This window comes from Ochotona princeps, chromosome 10 (assembly GCF_030435755.1).
Source record: "Ochotona princeps isolate mOchPri1 chromosome 10, mOchPri1.hap1, whole genome shotgun sequence".
Lineage (NCBI taxonomy): Eukaryota > Metazoa > Chordata > Mammalia > Lagomorpha > Ochotonidae > Ochotona > Ochotona princeps.
The window spans coordinates 67666333-67684796 of NC_080841.1; the positions used below are offsets into that span (position 1 = coordinate 67666333).

Genomic DNA, 18464 nt, shown 5'->3' on the forward strand with positions numbered 1-18464 from the left:
ACCACCAGGACAGATATGGACTCAACAGATGGAAGAACTTCCAACCACTGGAAGTGCTCAAATAACCAACTTCTAGAAGTAGTGAGTTTTCTTTTCAACCTTATAATAGAGTGGTAATTATAAATGATACATTGTTAAAACCTACTAAACCTCATTTGTACAGAAAACAGAATAACCAGTACAAAGATATCTTAAAACACTGAGGAAACAATGCAGACTGGAATATAAAGTAATGGTCAGGTCCACTCATTCAGCAAATTACTACTGTCTACTATTGCAGGCACTCGGTAGATACTTGACCCTCACAGGGAAGACAGCAAGTTGGGAGCTACAAAACAGCCAAATAATAGAGGCATATGGAATATAAATCCAGGTGCTAACAGGAATGAACACTCTGAGCAGCCAAGTCCATGAGGACACTCGGGCTGAGCCTCAGGAGCACAGCCACGCCTCTGATGCCAGGACTTGTGAAGGTACTGGGGTGGAGTCAGGAACAAAGTTGTGGAGTCTGAATGCAAGTGATCTCAAGTGAACTGTTCAAATGTGTATCAGCCCTCAGTGGTGGTGCAGGTACAATCCATCAGGATTCTCCGTGACCCAAGGTAACTTATCCCACATTCTCCTCCCTGTGTGATGGTATCATGGCACCTGCAAGGGAACTTTGAATAGAAGAACCATACAGCTGGTGATGGAAGATCCATGACGTCAACTAATAATCTGGCAGTGTGGTACAGACAATATCAGATTCTTGTTATTTGGCTCATCTTAAGTCAGGCTCAGGGAGCTTGTGTGGAAGAAATATGGTCCTAGATCCTGGGTGGTGGAGGCCCTAGATGGATTCAGTGTTTGTCTCTCTCAGATTCACACAGCCCTAACCCCTGGGACAGCTGTATTTGCAGAAGTATCTGGTGTCTCTCAGAAGGTAACTAAGATGAAGTGAGTTCATAAGGATGTAGTGTAGGATTAGTGTTCCTGTAGGGCAACCGGACAGCTCATTCTCTGTCCACCATTTGCACATAGAACAAGATTATTACCTCCAAGTCAAGAGAAGAGGCCTTAGAATGAACCTCTTTCTTCCACTTTGAGCTTAGACTTCAGCCTCCAGAACTGTGAAAAACACATTCCTATTGCTCAACTGCCCCAGTCTGTGGTATCTGGCTACATATGGCATTCCAAACAGATTAAGATGGGCCTCTCTGAATTGGCCAATTGACCTATACTGAATTCACTTTCACTGGCAGAAAGAGAGGTTCCCCAAGTGGTTCCCCCAGCCCCTGCCCACCGCTTGAACTCTTCCTGAACTCCAGGACTATTTATATTTGGAAAATGGCACTTGGCTGCTGACAGGTAAGGCTTCCTATGCATTCGCCTCTCTCTGAGCCAGAAGGACATGAGATTTCAAAGCTGGTTTTATCCCATAGTCATATCTAGCCAGGTGACTCTGGAAACATCCTTTCCTGCTATGGACTGAATGGTACTTGACATAAAGAAAGAACAAAACCCAAGCTTTTCAAAGTGTGACAAAGGACTGGTTATAGTTGTCACTCTGAAACTGCTGAGAACTGTTCTACCAGGAGCTTGATTTAATTACTTGGAATTTAATTACTTGGAATTTAAACTTAAAAATCCGTATCACAATCAGTTATTGGCAAATTCTAAAGTACATCTGGAAAACTTGAGTATGCCAAACTAAATACAAATGAAATATTTACAGTGAAAATGTAGTATCCAGATTCAGACATGTGATACATGTGCGATATCCGTGCGATTTTTGATATCACACTCTGAAAATCAGTAGAACAGCTCATAATTTTAATATGGTTACAGGCTAAAGGAATATTTTATTTCTTTACTATGTTAAGTAAAACATTATAAAAACTCTTCTCTGCTGAACTTGTGATTATTGCTGAAAGATTATAATATTTTAATGAAATGGGTAGGGGGAGCAATAGTTGGTTGTGGAGAGAATCCCTATGTCTATGGAGTCATATCATGAAAAATAATAATGAAAAGGAAAGTTATTCTCATCTGCTTCTTTTTGCTTTTAAATGAGGCTACTAGAACATTAAAGTTACACACATGGCTTCTGCTGCAGTTCTGTGGCCAACAGTGCTGGCCTGAATAGAAACACTGTTTGAAGACGTAAAGCAAGCAGAAGCGACAGTCTCCAGCTGCTTGGCGAAGCGAGGAAAATCCTTCACAAGAATGCGGGAGGGTCTCTTGAGAGGAGCACAGATACCCGTGGGCATGCAGAGGAATGGCAATCACTCCCCTCAGCACCCACAGGGCTCCTTCTGCCTCATGTGCGTTTCTGCCTTTTACACCCTTGGTTCACACGCTTTCAGAAACACCCAGCAACACTCCCCCCAGTGCGTGCTCCTGATGAGCCTTCATCTGAAGAAGAGGTGACCCCTAAGACCTGCAGCCTCCGGGAGGGTGCTCCCATCCCCACACTCCCTGAGCTCAAGCTCATCTCGCATCTAAAACGCTAGGTCCGGCCCTAACCAGAGGGCACTGAAAGGAGCCAGGCCAACATACCATCATGCCAATGCCGAAAGAAGCCTGGGCCACGGCCCTCAGCCCATCTGAGAGGTTCTCGGTAACCGAGTGCCCCAGGAGCGCCGTGTCTGAGGAGAGGCGGTTAATGAGCTCTCCGGTGCGAGTCTTGTCGAAGAAGGCCACCTCCTGCTTCAGAATGGAGGAAAACAGCGAAGTTCTCAGCCTGTTCACAATGCGCTGGCCTGCAAAAGCAAGCATTGGGTACGGCCACCGCTACCTCGAAGGCGCAGCCTCCCAGCAGACAGCAGTCCTCTGAGAGCCCCGGCCGCCGAGCAGGCCTGCTGCACTGCATCTCTGACCCGGCCAGCCCCTGGAGAAGTGACAGTCACGCATTCACAGTGGACACTCATGTTCTCTGCATACCTACAGACTGGGCACTCGGGGGGGGAGGATACAGCGATAAAATAAACATCGTATGACTGATGAGTGTTTAAAGGCTAATTTACAACAAAGTTTTATCATATTCATATGCCTATGCTAATTTGGTTTCTTTCTGGAAACAGACTTTAGTTATGAGCCTCCAAATGGCAAGAACCGGTTAGTGCAGGGTATTTTAATTAGCTAAGTGGCAACCAACGGATTCTGATTCTCTGCCCTTGACTCTCACAGTAACAACTAGGTGTCTTGGCAGAAATACCAAAAAACGTTATTAGCAAGGCTGCTACCAAACAAAGATACACAGGCATGTGACAGATACAGGTTTCTGCAGCTCCTCAAAGGAGACCCAGAACTCCCACTTCACAGCTGAGCGCCTTCATCTCAAAGCTCCCAGGAGATAAGTGTGGCTACTTCCCACACTGCTCAACTCCAGCAAGTCAAAGAAGAGTTGAGAGAACTCGGCCTTCAGCCATCTGCTACTTCCACACAAGCCCTGACACGAGGGTCTGCGCACATGAAACAAGCCCCAGACCAACCCGCAGATAGCGCTGCGTCTCCCTTCGGGTGACCTGCACAGGGGCGACACCTACCTGAGGTCTGCATGAGGTAGACACGAATGGCATTGGCAGTAGCACCACACAGAAACACACAGCCGAGCCCAAGGCAGAGGCGGGTCAGATTGTCGCCGTAGTCCACAGTGGGATTGGTGTAGATGATATCAATGATCTTCCCCAGGAAGAAAGGGGCAGACATGGTGATGACACTGGACACAGCCAGAAAGCCAACTGCAGCTGGAAAACACAAGGGCGTGCTGCTCACACTTGCGCTTCAGCAAAAAGGGGTGGGCTGCAGACTTCCAGGGGCTTCCCTCCCGGACACACTGTCTCCAGAGCAGGGCTGGCCGTCAATGCCAGCAGTTTCCTCCCTTTCACCCTTGAAGGTCTGACTGAAGGAAGAAACACATGGTTCCAGAGTGAGAATTAGTGTGGCTGTCAGGAGGTGTGTGGTCAGCCCCAAGCCAGGAACAACTTTCTGGCTCAGCCATCCTTTCTCACCAGGAATAATCAAAAGCCAACCTAGGCTGGCTTCCTTCACTGCCTAATTTTTTTTTTTTAAGATTTATTTATTTTCATGGGAAAGTCAGATATACAGAGAAGGGCAGAGACTGAGAGGAAGATCCTCTGTCTGATGATTCACTCCCCAAGCAGTCGCAATGGCTGGAGCTGAGGAGATCTGAAGCCAGGAGCCAGGAGTCCCTTCTGGGTCTTCCAATGTGCGTACCAAGGTTTTGGGCCATCATTGATTGCTTTTTCAGGCCACAGGAAGGGAGCTGGATGGGAAGTGGGGCCGCCAGGATTAGAACTGGTACTCATATGTGCAAGGCAAGGACTTTAGCTGCTAGGCTACCGCGGCAAGCCCCCTTCACTGCCTCTCAACCTTTATATTCACTTCAGATCATGTTTTTCCTACATATATTGTTATTCCCTGGTATAACTGCACATAAAGATCAAAATACTCAAGTGAAACTTTTGATTATGCCTGATATTTCAAAACCCTACATTTGGGGCAGGCTTTGGTCTCCATGGTGAACACGGCCCATTCCCTATCTGAGTACCTGACTCAGCGCTGGCTCTGGGCTGCAGTTTTCTGCTGATGTGGACCCTGGAAGCTAGTGGTGGTGGTGGCCCAAGTACTTGTGTCCCCATTTACCCATGTGGCAGATCCTGACTAAGTTCTAACTCTCAGCTTCAGCCCCAGTCCAGCACCCATGTTATATCTGGGGGAGTGAGGCTGTGATTGGGAGCAAGTCTGCAAATGAAGCGCTCTCTTTCTAACAAAACTAAACAGACACACACACACACACTCTGATGCACTAAACAATCTTCCAAAAAGCAGTTGCAGGGATCCATTACAAACATGATATATTCTTTCCTAAGATTATAACTTTGGTGAATGAAATTCTAGAGACTGTGACACACAAATAAGTAAAAAACAAAATTGTTCATTACCTGAAAAACAGAGTCTGATCAGAAAATATCAAGAACATTCATTAAGAACCACACATATCACAAATGAGCATACTTGCAACAAGAGGAATGTACAGTAAAACTATAAAGACATATCTTTCCTTCTTTTTTTTTTTTTAAGGTACTGGGTTAGCAGATGATCTCTGCTACCAGTTCAATTGCCCACTCCGTTGAAGATGTGAGGGAGGAGGGACTTAACACCGTACTGGCATAATCTTGTTGAAGAGATTTGGTCATAAATAAGTCACAGTGTAAATCCTTATTTCCTTAGCTCTAGCAATTCCTCTCTGAGAATTTACCTGAGTGATTCCCCCATAGGTGTACGAGGAAAAATGTAGATTCCAGAAAGCTCATTACAGCATTGCTTATACCAGAAAAAAGAATCAAAATACCTAAAACACCCACCAATAGGAGACAATTAAATCAAATATGAAGCATTTTTTTTGGTAAACATGTAATCACTAAAAGCAGAGGGTGATACAGAATAATCTTACAAGACACACAATGTTACTGGAAAAAACAAAAAAGCAAATGCCCAGGATGCATAAATGTGAATGTGTGGGGCTTTTTTGCTTGTCAGTTTTTTAAGTTTAGACACACACAGAACATTCTACAAGATAAATCATGAGCAGGTAGAATACTTACATGAATAGAATACTTATACGAGCATTCTATATGATTTATATAAGTATTCTTATATAAGTATATATTCTTATATACTTATGTAAGTATATAAGAATTCTTATATATATACTTATATATATAAGTATATATTCTTATACTTACTTATGTAAGTATATAAGAATTCTTATATATATACTTATATATATAAGTATATATTCTTATATATACTTACATAAGTATATAAGAATTCTTATATAAGAATACTTATATAAATCATAAGCAGGTAGAATACTTATATGAATAGAATATTTCTTTGGGGTGACTAGGGCCTTCCTTTTCCTTGTGTCATTTACCCTCAGAAGCCCACGATGAGCCTGCCAGGCGAAGCTCTCAGAGGGACATTCCACGGACTGAACCCCAGCAGAAAGACATCCCCAACGCTCTTCACTTACGTTATGGTTAATGTCTATGTTCCCGCTGGCTTTTATAATATAATGTTTCAGTCACTTTACATAACCTTAATACAGGATGTAGAGAAAACTCAGGATCAACTGGTTATTTAGTTGGCAAACAGCTCTAGGAGAAACGTGAGCCTTTTAAGCAGTGAACATTTTGTACACATTACCTCACCCCTCCCTGAGGTCATTCTTCTAATATCCCCTCTCCAAAGCAGCTGCTCTGACAGTCTTGTTGGAAAGACACCTGCCGCAGTGTGTCTCTCTCCCTCTTCACGTGTCTCCTAGCAATTCCTACCTTCTGGAATTCTAGATGTTTCACTTAATAAAATCTATCACTTCACTAGAACATAAAGGGTTTTATCTGCTTCATTCACTGCCTACAGTGGCAGGCACACAACAAAAGCTCAATCAGTGTTTGTTGAATGAATACATCAGTGCAACTTTGGCAAAGCAGGCAATACAATCTATCAGGCCAAAGTTCTTTGATAGCCTAGGTAGGAAGATAAAGCTTGGCAGGTCACAGTGCCCACAAGCCTAGTTTAAAAGTCCACAATCCAACTGAATAATGTGAACCTGGACTAGGGCCATTTCAGTTTGCTGGTCCAGATTCTTGTTTCAAAGTGTTCCAGTCCTGGAGACAGTCCCCAAGAGGAACCCGAAGTGCAAAGGGCAGGAGCCTCTAACTCAGGCTCTGTACAACTCAGTCTGGGCAGCTCAGGAAGCAGGCATCCTGCTGCGAGAGGGTTCAGTGCAAAATTCCTTGCTTCACTTTGTACCAGCAATTAATCCCTCTGGTCATTCTACAGTGGCAAATACTCCCCAAAGTACAAGGGATTTCCTGGGGGTCCAGGAAGGCTGGCAGGATGGAGCTGAGGCAAAGACCTCGTGGGGACACAGGAAGCAGTGCTGAGAAATGAAGGTGGGCTCCAGATTATAAAACAGGATATGCATTCTGTGGCAATACAGGCCAATAGGGGCTTTATGTTGGGAAGTGAAAGAGGTTGCAGTTTTAAATGATCCACTCTAGCTATGGAGTGAAAGGAGAGGCCGGCACAAAGAGACGGTTAGAACCCTGCTCTGGTGCCCTAGGCAAAGACAAGCAGGGATGAACTAGAGGGAAGCAGAGTATTAAAGGACAGTGAGACAGAGTGGAGATATTTTTAAGAACTGGATGCTTCCGAACATAATGACTGGTGGGATATAGGCAGCAGGTCAGAAGAGTCAGTTCTGGTGGGCTGGCATTGTGGTGCACTGAGTTAAACTGCCACCTGTAATGCCAGCATCCCCTACAGTGCTGGTTCCAGTCCTGGCTGCTTCCTTTCAGTTCAGATCCCTGCTAACATTCCTGGGAAAGCAGCAGAGGATGGCCCAGGTACTTGTGGTCCTGTCATACATATGGCAACCTGGATGAAGCTCTTGACTCTGGACTTTAGATTTGTCTGGCCCCAGCCGTTGCAGCCATTTAGGGGAATGGATGGAAGATCTCACTCTAACTTCTAACTGTATCTTAAAAACAAATACGCTTTTAAAGGGGCAGATTTCTAAAATTTATTTTGAGAGGCAAAGTTAGAGGAAGAGATCTTCTATTCACTGGTTCACCCCTCCCCCAAATGGCTACAACAGTGGGGGCTGTCAGACTGAAAGCAGACACCAGAAGCTTCATTTGGGCCTTGCCCATGAGTGGAGGGGCCCAAGCACTGGGGTGATCATTCACTGCTTTCCCAGGCACATTAGCAGGGAATTGAACAGTAAGTAGAACAGCCAGGAATTGAACCAGCACCCATATGGGATGTTGGCGTTGGAGGCAGCAAATTAAGTTGCCATGTCACAGTAAGTTCTACATAACAGCTAAATAAGTAAGTAACAGGGCCAGCTGTCAGGGTGGGACTGACAGGTCCAGAACCAGAGCTCTGCCATGTAGCTGTGTAACTTATCTGTAAGAGGAAATAAAAATAACTGTTCCCTCATGGAAGTGTTGTGAGAGATAAATGAGATTTATACCTAAATCACCTGGCACAGGGCCCACTCACTAGTAAATAAGAAACAACAGCTATTGCCTCATTACTACTGTTGCCATGACAGTAACCACCCATATCTTTGGCTGAGGCCCAGGGATTCCCACAGCAGTCCACACCCACAGACAAGGGGCTGCTTGGGAGGGAGAAGGTAACTGTGGTCTTTAGATATGCTGAGTTTTCAGGAGTCTAGAAGACACTTCCCCTGGATGCAGGGCATCTTAAGTGAAGGCATCGACCTAGTTCCCTAACTGTGCCGGGATCTGTGGCTGACTGAGACGAACTGAAGTATAAAATACATGTCAGGTTCTAAAAGGGGAGTAGTAAAAAGCATCTTATTAAGTTTTTTTTTTTTTTTATGTTGATATGATAGGAAGAGAGGAAAGCGAGCAAAGCCAGGAAGCGCTGACAGATGGGAAGAAAGCCGAGGGTACATTTCATGGAGTGATCCACAGTCAAGGATCTGAGCCCCAGTGTGTCCTCCAAAGCTGAGGACATCTTCCCACTAACACAGGAGCACCTGCCCACTAACACAGGGGGCTCACCTTGGACCAATACCCTCCAATAGACACATGATGTAAACCACCTATGTAACTTCTTTCTAGTTGCTACATTACAAAATATTAATTTTAATACTTTATAGGACCCAGTATATCCCAAATATTATTTACATATAACCAACATAACGTTTAAGAAGATAGTTTTACATTCTTTTTCCTTCTGTCCTTTTAGGAGCTCACATGTATTTGACACCACAGCCAATCCCAATCAGCCACAGGTCACAACACAGCTACGGCACGTTTTCCTTGAAGCAAGGTGTTTCGGTGTACACCAACACCCTCTACTTCTGCAACAGCTCCAATGTCAAAGGCTTATCCTCCCCACCAACACTGTCCTGTTCTTGGCAGGACACTGTCCAGACTGACTTCACAGGGCAGTCACTCTTAGCATTCCTCAGCCCCATGGCTGTGACCACCATGGACATCTTCACCAGCCATCTCCATCAACTAAAACTACAAACCCCCAAAGCTGCCAGCAGGTGCCAGCTTCCAGGAATGGCCCTAACCTCCAACCACACACTCCCATCAGTAATTGGAGGGGCAGGCAGGGAAGAAGTGTGCCGTCCCTGGTCATCTGCCTTGCTGACCGAGGCCCACCATACACAAAAGCTCCCGAGGACACCTGAGGGCCAGAGGCTCAGGCCCCACTATGTTGGGGAGGCTCTGAGTCCTCAGCACGGCCTCTATCTGCTGGGCTCAGCAAGCAGGCTCTGACAAAACACTTCTTATCTCACCAGACCAAATGCTGCTCCTAGCAACTTTGAGGACTCCTTCTGATCATTGATAAGATGAAGAATTATCCCTCTCAAAGGACTTGGGCCCAAGGTCAGGAAAATAGCTAGAAATTCCTACACAGAGTGAGAATGGGGCGGCGGGACCAAGGAGCAGGTTAGAGAAGAGGCACAGAGGCCATGCTGTGGAGGCATGGGAAGCGTTTCCACTGGGACAATCCTCCAAAGCTTCTGATACAAATCGCTTGCCATCCAAGTTCTCTTACTGCACTTCACACACTGCTCAAGACACATCAAAGTATCAGGATGCAACCTAAAGCTGAACTTTTGCTTTTGAACTTTTGAATTGATTTTTGTGCTTGTTTTCCTAAACGTTAATTAAGATAACTTCTCTTCAATGCAGTATTTTTTTTTTGTCTTTTGACCTTAAAAAGTACACTTTTAAGAAACTTTAATCTCCAGCATTACAAAGACATGTTCCCTACTTCCTCCTATTTGTATAAATACCAGCATCCAGACAGACTTTAACATATTTAACAACCTCTGAAGGAAAATCCTAACAATGATTTTTCATGAGAAATGTTTATAACACAAAATCTGTATTATTTATTTTGAAAATAAAAAGAACTGGGGCAGATGTTGTGGCACAGTTGCCTAAGCCATTTAGATCTGGTGTCAAGGTCTGCCTCTGCTTCAGATCTAGCTTCCTGCTAACGCACGTCCCAGATGACCTGCAGATGATGTCGGAAACTCCTGGTAACTGCCACCCTCAGGGAAGACTCAGATAGAACTCCTGAGCTCCTGGTTCCTGGGTTCTACCTGGTCCAGATCCTGCTGTTACAAGCAAGTGGAGAGAGTGAACCAGGAATTTTACCCAGGCCTCCCATGTGAGGCCCAGAAACTCGGGCCTCCTTTGCTGCTTTCCCAGGCACATTAGCAGGGAGCGGGACAACAGTAGAAGGAAGAGCTGGGACTCCAGGTGGCAGCTAATCTCATTACACAACCAGGGTTGGTCGTTTCAATTTATCAAAACAAAACAAAAAACCCAGACTGTAACCTGAGCTTGAGCTGTTGCTTGCAATGAACAAGCTGTTGTTTGCAATGAGCCTTGGCTGCTCCACTTCCGGCACTGCAGCCATCCAAGGAGTGAAGCAAGTGCCTCTCCTTCTCTGTGTGGAACTCTGCCTTCGAAATACATACATAAATGCTTAAACATTTTTAATTTTGGGGCTGGCACTGTACATAGCACGTTAAACCACCAGCTGCAATGCTGGCATCTCATGGGCGCTGGTTCGTATCCCAGCTGCTGCACTCACCCAGCTTCATGTTAGTAGTCTGGGAAAGCAGTGGAGGACAGCACTTAGGTGGGATACCTGGAAGAAGCTCCTGGCTGCAACGGCTATTTGTAGATGGAAGATCTCTCTCTTCCTCTCTCTAACTCTGCCTTTCAAACAAGTAAATCAGTATTTAAAACATAAATTAATTAAATAATCTAGCTGTGTTAAGATCTACAATACTGTGGCCAAGGTTTATTATTCTGAACACAGCGCAGTAATCTTCCCTGTCCCACTCAGGGAGGCAAAATCCCAAAGCTCTTGAGAGTTCATACCGATTTCTTGACATTGTACAAACAGCGTTGACTGACTTGATTAATGGGTCTAAAACAACTGACTTAAAAAAAAGCATAATACAAAACAGCATTCTTAGCTCCCTGCTAATCGACCTGGGAAAGCAGGAAAAGAGGTCCAAGTGTCTGGGCCCATGCACTCACATGGAAATCTAACAGATCCAAAGACTCCCCCCACACGAGCCACTAGCCATTTTGCATAACGTGCACCAAATTAAGAAACCAAACAACATTCTGGAAAGACGTCCTCATCATCCGAAATCTTCAAAAGGCCATTCAGAGGTGTGCTGCCCGGGCAGAATTTGGCAGCACCAGCCCTAGGTGAAACCTCCGCCTCCCTCCATCAAGGGCAGCGGAGACGAGCTGTCTGACGACCTGGAATCTGCGCGAGGAGCAATAGCTGCGCGGCGGATTGGGGGCACCCCCTACCTGCCAGTCTCCCGCGTTCGGGATATGCCAGCCCCAGGAGCTTCCGGGCCTCCGAACGCCGGACCTCTGCCGGCCGCAGGCGCGAGTCGTCCTCAGCAGTGGCCGTCGACCCGTGCCGCCAGGCCTCGCCTCCCGCCCGGGCAGCGGCTGCGGGGCCGCCAGGGGGCCCGGCGCTCAGGAGCCGGCGAGTCCCCGGCCCGACGAGCGCTCCGCACCTGCAGGCGTCCCAAGGCCGAGCCCACAGCCCCAAGAGCCGCACGACGGCCGCGCCGCGCCCGGAGCCCCTGGGACCCCCAGCCAGGCAGCGCGCACCACCAGTACCCACGACGAGCCCCGGCCCTGCGCCCCAGGGCCGCGCCGCTCTCAGGCCCGTCAGCAGGGGCAGAGACCTTGGGGCGCGAGTGACCGGGGTCCACAGGCAGGCAGCCGGCAGGAGACGCCCCGGTACTGCCGGGCAGTGCCGCGCGAGCAGCAGAAGCGGCCAGGGGCCGGAGCCGCGCATGGCGCCGCCACTGACCCGTGCGCTTCAGCCGGCTGGCTCGGCACCCGCCAACCCCAGGACCCTCCTGGCCCGGCCCCGAGCGTAAGGCGTGGACGCGGTACTGCCCGCCCCTCCAGGCCCGGCTGTCACCCGCCTTATCGGGTCGGCGCCCCGGGGTAGCGCCCGGAGCCGCGGCCGCCCTATCCCCATCCCGCTTCGGGGCACTCCCAGGCCAGCACAGGCCCCACCTTTGGGGCGGCGACCCGGCCTGCACTCCACTCCCGGGAGCAGCCCACCCAACACCCGCCCGTGGCGTTCTCCCGCAGCGCCCCCCGTTGGGGACCAGAGCACCAACAGGGCTGCGCCGGGGCATGGAGCGTGGCCCTGGCGCGCCTGCGCACTGCTACCGCGCCGGAGGCTTTTTCCTGGTTTTCTGTCAGGTCGTCTCCTCTAGCGAGCAGTGCCAGCTTTTTCTCACGCCAGCCTTTTGGGCGGAGTGCGCAGACCTGGGTCCAGGAGGTGGGGTGGGAGCACGGTGCCTTGGCCTGATGGAGTGCAGGTTGGCAGGGGTGACCCTGTTACCCCACATCCGGCTGTAGAGAGCTGGGCTGAGATGCGGAAGGGCCGCGAAGGTCCTCGGCTGCGGGTCTGCACAGTTCTGGAAGGCGTTGCGGAGAGGGTCTTAGGTGAACGGTGAAACGGAGTCACTTTGAGAAGGCGAAGGTGGACGTGGTGGAGGCTTCGAGGCAGCTCAGCGTGGAGCAGGCCAGTGAGCACACAATGGTTTGTAACGCACGTGCGGAAGAGGGCAGCGGGACTGGAAGCCGCAAGGTGCTTCTGCGGGTAGAGGGGGCAACTCTGACGCAACACTTGACTGAGCTAGCCCATAGGGGTTAGTCTAGTTGACTTTAGTTTTGTCTTCTACTGGTGAGGCAGAGTTAGTCTAGTTGACTTTAGTTTTGTCTTCTACTGGTGAGACAGGTGGGACAGTTGCTCCGTAGGTTCTACCCAACAGAAACAAGAGCCGCAAATCGGGTAAATAGGGCAGAATTGTTTCAAGTCGGAATTGGGGCAAAAAATAAAAAAAAAAATTTAAATTTCCCGTTATAGCTATGAACTACATAAAACCCATGCTCTTTGTATTAAAAAAAAAAAAAAAGACGAAAGTCCCTGACCACCTGGGGTTCTTAATGTAAGAATCAGGCCCAGCGATACAAGTGCCTGGGGTGTAAACCCTGGTTTTCAACTGTGACCCTGTACTGATGCATGCCTCGGTTTGCTCATTAAAAAATGGGTTCCACAGTAGTATCTGCCTCATAGGGTAGTTCCAAGGCTTCAATGTGTCATCGACTGCAACATGCGTCAGCCGTGGTTGGCACATTTTTTTTGAAAAAGCATGTTGAAATTTATTAGAACCTATACAATATATATATCCTGAAACTGTTCAAGTTCAGCAAGTCTAGTCCAGTCCTGTTCTCTTGCCAGGAGAATGCCATCATCAGGGGCTCAGGGTCACCAGCCAGGGACGAGCAGAAAGGAAGAAACAGAGACGGCCCAGGCCTTCATCAGAGGCCCCAGCCGCAACCCCACTGCAGCGCAGCCCAGAGGCAGTAGCAGAGCGTGGAGGGCCCGAGGAGCAGCCGAGGAGCAGCCGGCCAGCAAGAGGAGCCTCCAGTGAAGGCCCCAGGCCGGGAGAACCTTCTGCCCTCATCCCCCACAGCCGCTCTGCATGTGCCTGGATTCCAGCACTCCTAGCCAGTGGAGACCAGACCTGGGTTTAGAGCGCTGAAAACCCACAGGTTTAGTAAACACAGCACAGTGTCATATCCCTCCTTGGCCTGAACTGGGAGCCGCCAACAGGGAAAGGCAGGGAGGAAAGAGGCGTGGGGCCTGCCTCCAGATGGTCTGCACCACAGTGGGAGCCATGGGGTTATGGCTGCAGGAGGTGTGCCTTCCCCATGCGGAGGGGCCTCCTCCACAGCCATCCTGTGGGCTGGTTAAAACCATAGCCAGCCTGACAAAACAACATGCGCGAAAGAGAAGTTGCAAGGGAGCCGAGCTCTTCCGCAGAGACCAGAACCTCCTGGAGGGAGGCAGGGCGGCATCCGCGCTGCTCACAGGAATGGCATCCAGGAACCCCTTAGTCGGAGGGAGGAGGCAGGGAGAGGAGTCCTGGTTCTTCTGGAACAGTACCCACGGGGTGGGGAGGGGCTGGTGAGGACACAGGCAGGTCTGGGACTCACTGCAGGTAGGGATGGGAGGAGCAGGCCCTCGGTGTCCCAGCCCGCCTGACCAGGCCTGGTGAGTGCCAGCTGCCCAAGCCAGCCCTAATGGCAGCTGGAGACCAGGCCTTTCGCTTTGGACATCTTGGTGGGCTGCCTCTGCTCGACATGAGGAGGACCCTCCCTCTCAGGCAGCTGCTGCATCTCCTGGGCCAAGGAGGATGCAGTGGCTTTGAGAATCTTCTTGACGTTGGTAACCATTCCTGTAAGGTCTTTTTTTTTTTTTAAAAAAAGATTTATTCATTTTATTACAGCCAGATATACACAGAGGAGGAGAGACAGAGAGGAAGATCTTCCATCCGATGATTCACTCCCCAAGTGAGCCGCAACGGGCCGATGCGCGCCGATCCGAAGCCGGGAACCTGGAACCTCTTCCGGGTCTCCCACATGGGTGCAGGGTCCCAATGCATTGGGTCATCCTCAACTGCTTTCCCAGGCCACAAGCAGGGAGCTGGATGGAAAGTGGAGCTGCCAGGATTAGAACTGGCGCCCGTATGGGATCCCGGGGCGTTCAAGGCAAGGACTTTAGCCGCTAGGCCACGCCGCCAGGCCCTCCTGTAAGGCCTTAACAATGTTATTGATATCCTTCTTTCGGATGTCACAGCCAATGCAGAAATCCACTTCTAGCAGCGGGTTTCACTGGTCCAGCTTGTCCTGGATGATGTCAGTGTAGACAGCCTCAATGATGAGGTCTTCTAGTTTCCGAAGATTCTGCATCTCCAGGTCTTTCAGCACAGAGTAGGGAATACGTTTACACAGTATATATTTTCTGTATACCAAAGGATTGCGACATGTTTGTAGAAAAGTGGGACACTCGGTGTTGAGGTCTTGGGATGCCTACACTCCGTATGACAGTGCCTGGGCCTGAGTCCCAGTTCTTCTTCCGACTTCAGTTTCCTGCCAAGGCACACCCTGGGAGGCAGCAGCGGAAAGATCCAGTAATGATGTCCCTGTGCCTCATGGGAGAGCCCTGGAGTTCCCGGCTCCTCCTGCTTTTGCTCTAGGCCTGCCCTAGCTGCTGAGAACATTGGAGGAATCATGAGAGATCTGCGTGTGTGTGTGTGTATGTGTGTGTTGCCTCCCTTCCCATGTGTCACTCTGATTTTCAAACAAATTCATTTCCATTGCAGTGCCGAATCATGAAGCTGTAACAATCCTGCCTGTCCTCCTGCCCCGGCCTTTTTTTTTTTTTTTTTTAAAGCACCATGCCTTACAATAAGTTTTCCAGTACTGACCCTGATGCTTAAGACATTTTGTCACCTTCTTAATTCTTGCCACCAGGACAATGCTTGACATTGCTGGCCCTGACTGAGGTCCTGCAAGGTGATTTATATGCAGGATGCAAACACCAGGTGGGGTGCAGTGCTGCCTTTGCTGCGTCTGTGAAATGAGCAGCAAATGTGTTGGCCTCTAAAATCCAGCTTTTTGAACTCAGAGTGACATGGAGTACCCCCCGAGATAACCACAATTAAGGGCAGCCTCTCATGGGTGCAGAAGTTCTAGAATTCAGGATTTAGTGTGGTGTGTGGTGTAGTGTCTCCTAATTTACTAGGAGACATGTTTTTTGGGGGGCAAATTTTGTGAAATGACTCATGAAAAAAAGTGGTATAGTTCTTCATACAACATGCTACCTACTACCTCCCCTCTGAATCCAACTGGAGCAGCTAAAGAATGAACTCCTGCTAGTTGGCGAAAGAAGGTGATGGTTTCCACCCAGATCTATCCTTCCCTTTATTTCTTCTTTCCCACCTTCCAGTAGACATTTGCTGCTGTGAGAAGTGGGAATTCCAGACTGACTTTGCTTCCTGCCTTCCCCAGCATGGAGCCTGCTCAGCTTTTCCAAATAGCACTCTGGCCCAGAGTCAGCAGAAAAATAATTGAAGTGAGCAGAGAGTCAAGGTAAGGTGTTATTTGATCCTTTTTATATATATATATATATATACATATATATATATATATATATAAACCCTTATATATATTAACATATATATATATGTATATATTAACCTTACCTCAAGCTTACAGCTTGTGGTAGTGGCAGGACTGTGGCTGATATGCGATGCTGGCATGGCAGGCAGCCGCCTAATCCCCTGCACTAGCATGTGGGCTCCTGCTCCCAAGTTCTGGTAATTTTTTTTTTTCCAAACTCTTGACATGTAATTTTATTTTTTATTGTAAACATCCTCTTCGAGTTGTTGCTAGGGGCCCTTCAAACTGAACTGAGGTCAAGTACCACTTGAACAGGGTTTGGGCAGAGCAGCAGGCCTATCATGAGAATCCAGCCCCACAGAAGGGCACGTGGTCCCAGGTCATGGGAAAGCACTGTGGCCAGGGTCATTCATGTGGAATGTTGACAGAGGGTGCCTACTTAGGAGTGGCTTCATGCATCTTGGCAAGGCTGTTCCTGGGAAGTAAATATGTGGATACAGTACAAATAGGACTTGTAGTAACACAAACATGCACAGAAATACAGCATGGGTTGCTGCCACAAGAAAGTACTTTGGGGATTGGTGTGATCACTCAACTGGCTATTCCTCCTCTTCCAAGCACCAGCATCCCATATGGGTTCTGGTTTGAGTCATGGATGCTCTACTTCCGATACAGCTCCCTGCGTGTGACTTGGGAAAGCAGTGGAGGATGGCCCAGCTGTTTGGACTTCTGTACCCACATAGGAGATCCTGGGTTTGAATCAGCTCAACTCTTGCCATTGTGGCCATTTAGAGAATGAACCAGCAGATGGAAGATCTCTGTCTCTCTGTCCCTCCTTCTGTCTGTAAATCTGCCTGTCCAATTAAAATGAATGGAGAAAGAAAGAAAGGAAGGAAGGAAGGCAGACAGACAGACAGACAGGCTGAACTGACAACTTTGAAATAACTATCAAGAAGCCCCTTTGCCGTGGTGGACAAGATAACAAACTTAAGAGTCCCTGCATGTGTCAGCACCTGTGGCCACATAGGAGGTTGAGACCTGTGTGGCATACCAGTAGATGCGAGCAGGTCCTAAGTAGTAGATAATTACAAGCGTCTGGATGATTGGGTGCCTTGACTAGGCACATTGCTGCCAATAGCTGGAGGCAAGTGATGCCTGTGGGCAGCTGAGCTCTTCCTGGATGTGGATGACTGGGATGCCTGGCGGCTTCTGCACATGACTGTCTGCTGAGGACAGATGCAGATGGCAGGGCAATTGAGGGTCTGTTGGAGCCAGTCCATGGATGAGATGCCAGGTCTTGCTGCTGGAGATCTACCACAATGTGATCATGAGTCACAGCTGAGGCAGAGATAATCTTTGAAATGGTGTCTTACGTGGAGAAGGTGGTGTGCTTCAAGCCAGCCTGTGAACAGGACCCATCTATCAGGAGGGAAGTGAGGGAGAAGCTGTACTGTCAGCTGCAGCACACAGCTGAGGTCCAGCAGCCTGAAGTGGGACTGCAGGGTATCACAGTGCCTAGAGGATGAGGGTCTGAATCCCAGGCTATAGAACACTGCTGATCTCCAAATTTTATGTCAATACCTCCTAGGGTAAATTGTATAGATGTGTTGAAACTGGCTTTCAGGTGCTGGTTAGCATCTCCTAGTATGCACTATGCAACAGGACTGTCTGGAAGATTCATTAAGTTTCTGGATATAGCACAGTGTATGGATGCCCCGGCATGAATGATGTCACTGGACTGTCTTCAAAGAGAAGAGCTCCCAGATTCTCTAGGAGCTAAAGTGGCAGCAGGTGACGGGCATACTGCTTAGTCACCCTTCCTGAACAGGGTGTTTACCTGTACAATGGAATGGCCAGTACAGGAAGAGTATCAGCAAAAGCAAAGCCTTCACAGGCAGAACTTCACAGAGAAGTGATGGGGCCTGTCATCAGCGGAGATTCTGTGTTTTGCAAGTTCAGGGTCCCCATGGAGGGTATGGGGCAGAAGATCCATGGCTGCTACTGTGTGTGTTGGAAGAGAATGGACTGGTCCTGGAGTACAGGGCAGTACAAGGTCCTGCTTAGGGAGGCATCAGAGGGTAGTTCTACCCCCATGTTCTACTCTTTGCTGCACTGTCTAGTGAAAGTCTGCTTCTGGCTCACTCTGCCGTCCAGATTTTGGAGGAATTAATTTCGGATCCCAGTTTGCGCCTGGTAAAGAGTCCTTGGGACTAGTACTCACATACATTACATACACATTTTACAGCTGAATCATGAGAAGTAGGTCAGGATAAGAGTGTATGGACTATTCCCCAAGGAATTGAAGACTTGGGTCTTGTAACTGCTGCCTACACAGACAAAGCAAGGGAGAAGAGATGCTAAGCT

General features: G+C 48.5%; 1 protein-coding gene and 1 pseudogene across 8 annotated transcripts in view; both read right to left on the reverse strand.

Moving 5' to 3' along the window:
* The window catches only part of ABCB10 (ATP binding cassette subfamily B member 10), a 38984-nt gene extending 26794 nt beyond the window's left edge, over positions 1-12190 (reverse strand). For 2 of the 8 annotated variants that reach the window (XM_058669561.1, XM_058669560.1), the window contains exons 1-3: positions 11409-12150; positions 3528-3728; positions 2539-2741 (exon numbers count right to left, since the gene is read on the reverse strand). In XM_058669561.1, the coding sequence (XP_058525544.1) occupies positions 2539-2741; positions 3528-3728; positions 11409-11910 (906 nt within the window). In that variant the 5' untranslated portion in view covers positions 11911-12150. Of the gene's footprint in view, positions 1-2538; positions 2742-3527; positions 3729-11408 lie in introns of all 8 variants that reach the window. The other 6 variants (XR_009246209.1, XM_058669559.1, XM_058669564.1 and 3 more) reach the window with 6 other exon arrangements.
* Positions 12191-13542: 1352 nt separating this feature from the next.
* Positions 13543-16559, reverse strand: LOC131481331 (COP9 signalosome complex subunit 7b-like; annotated as a pseudogene).
* Positions 16560-18464: the final 1905 nt, after the last annotated feature.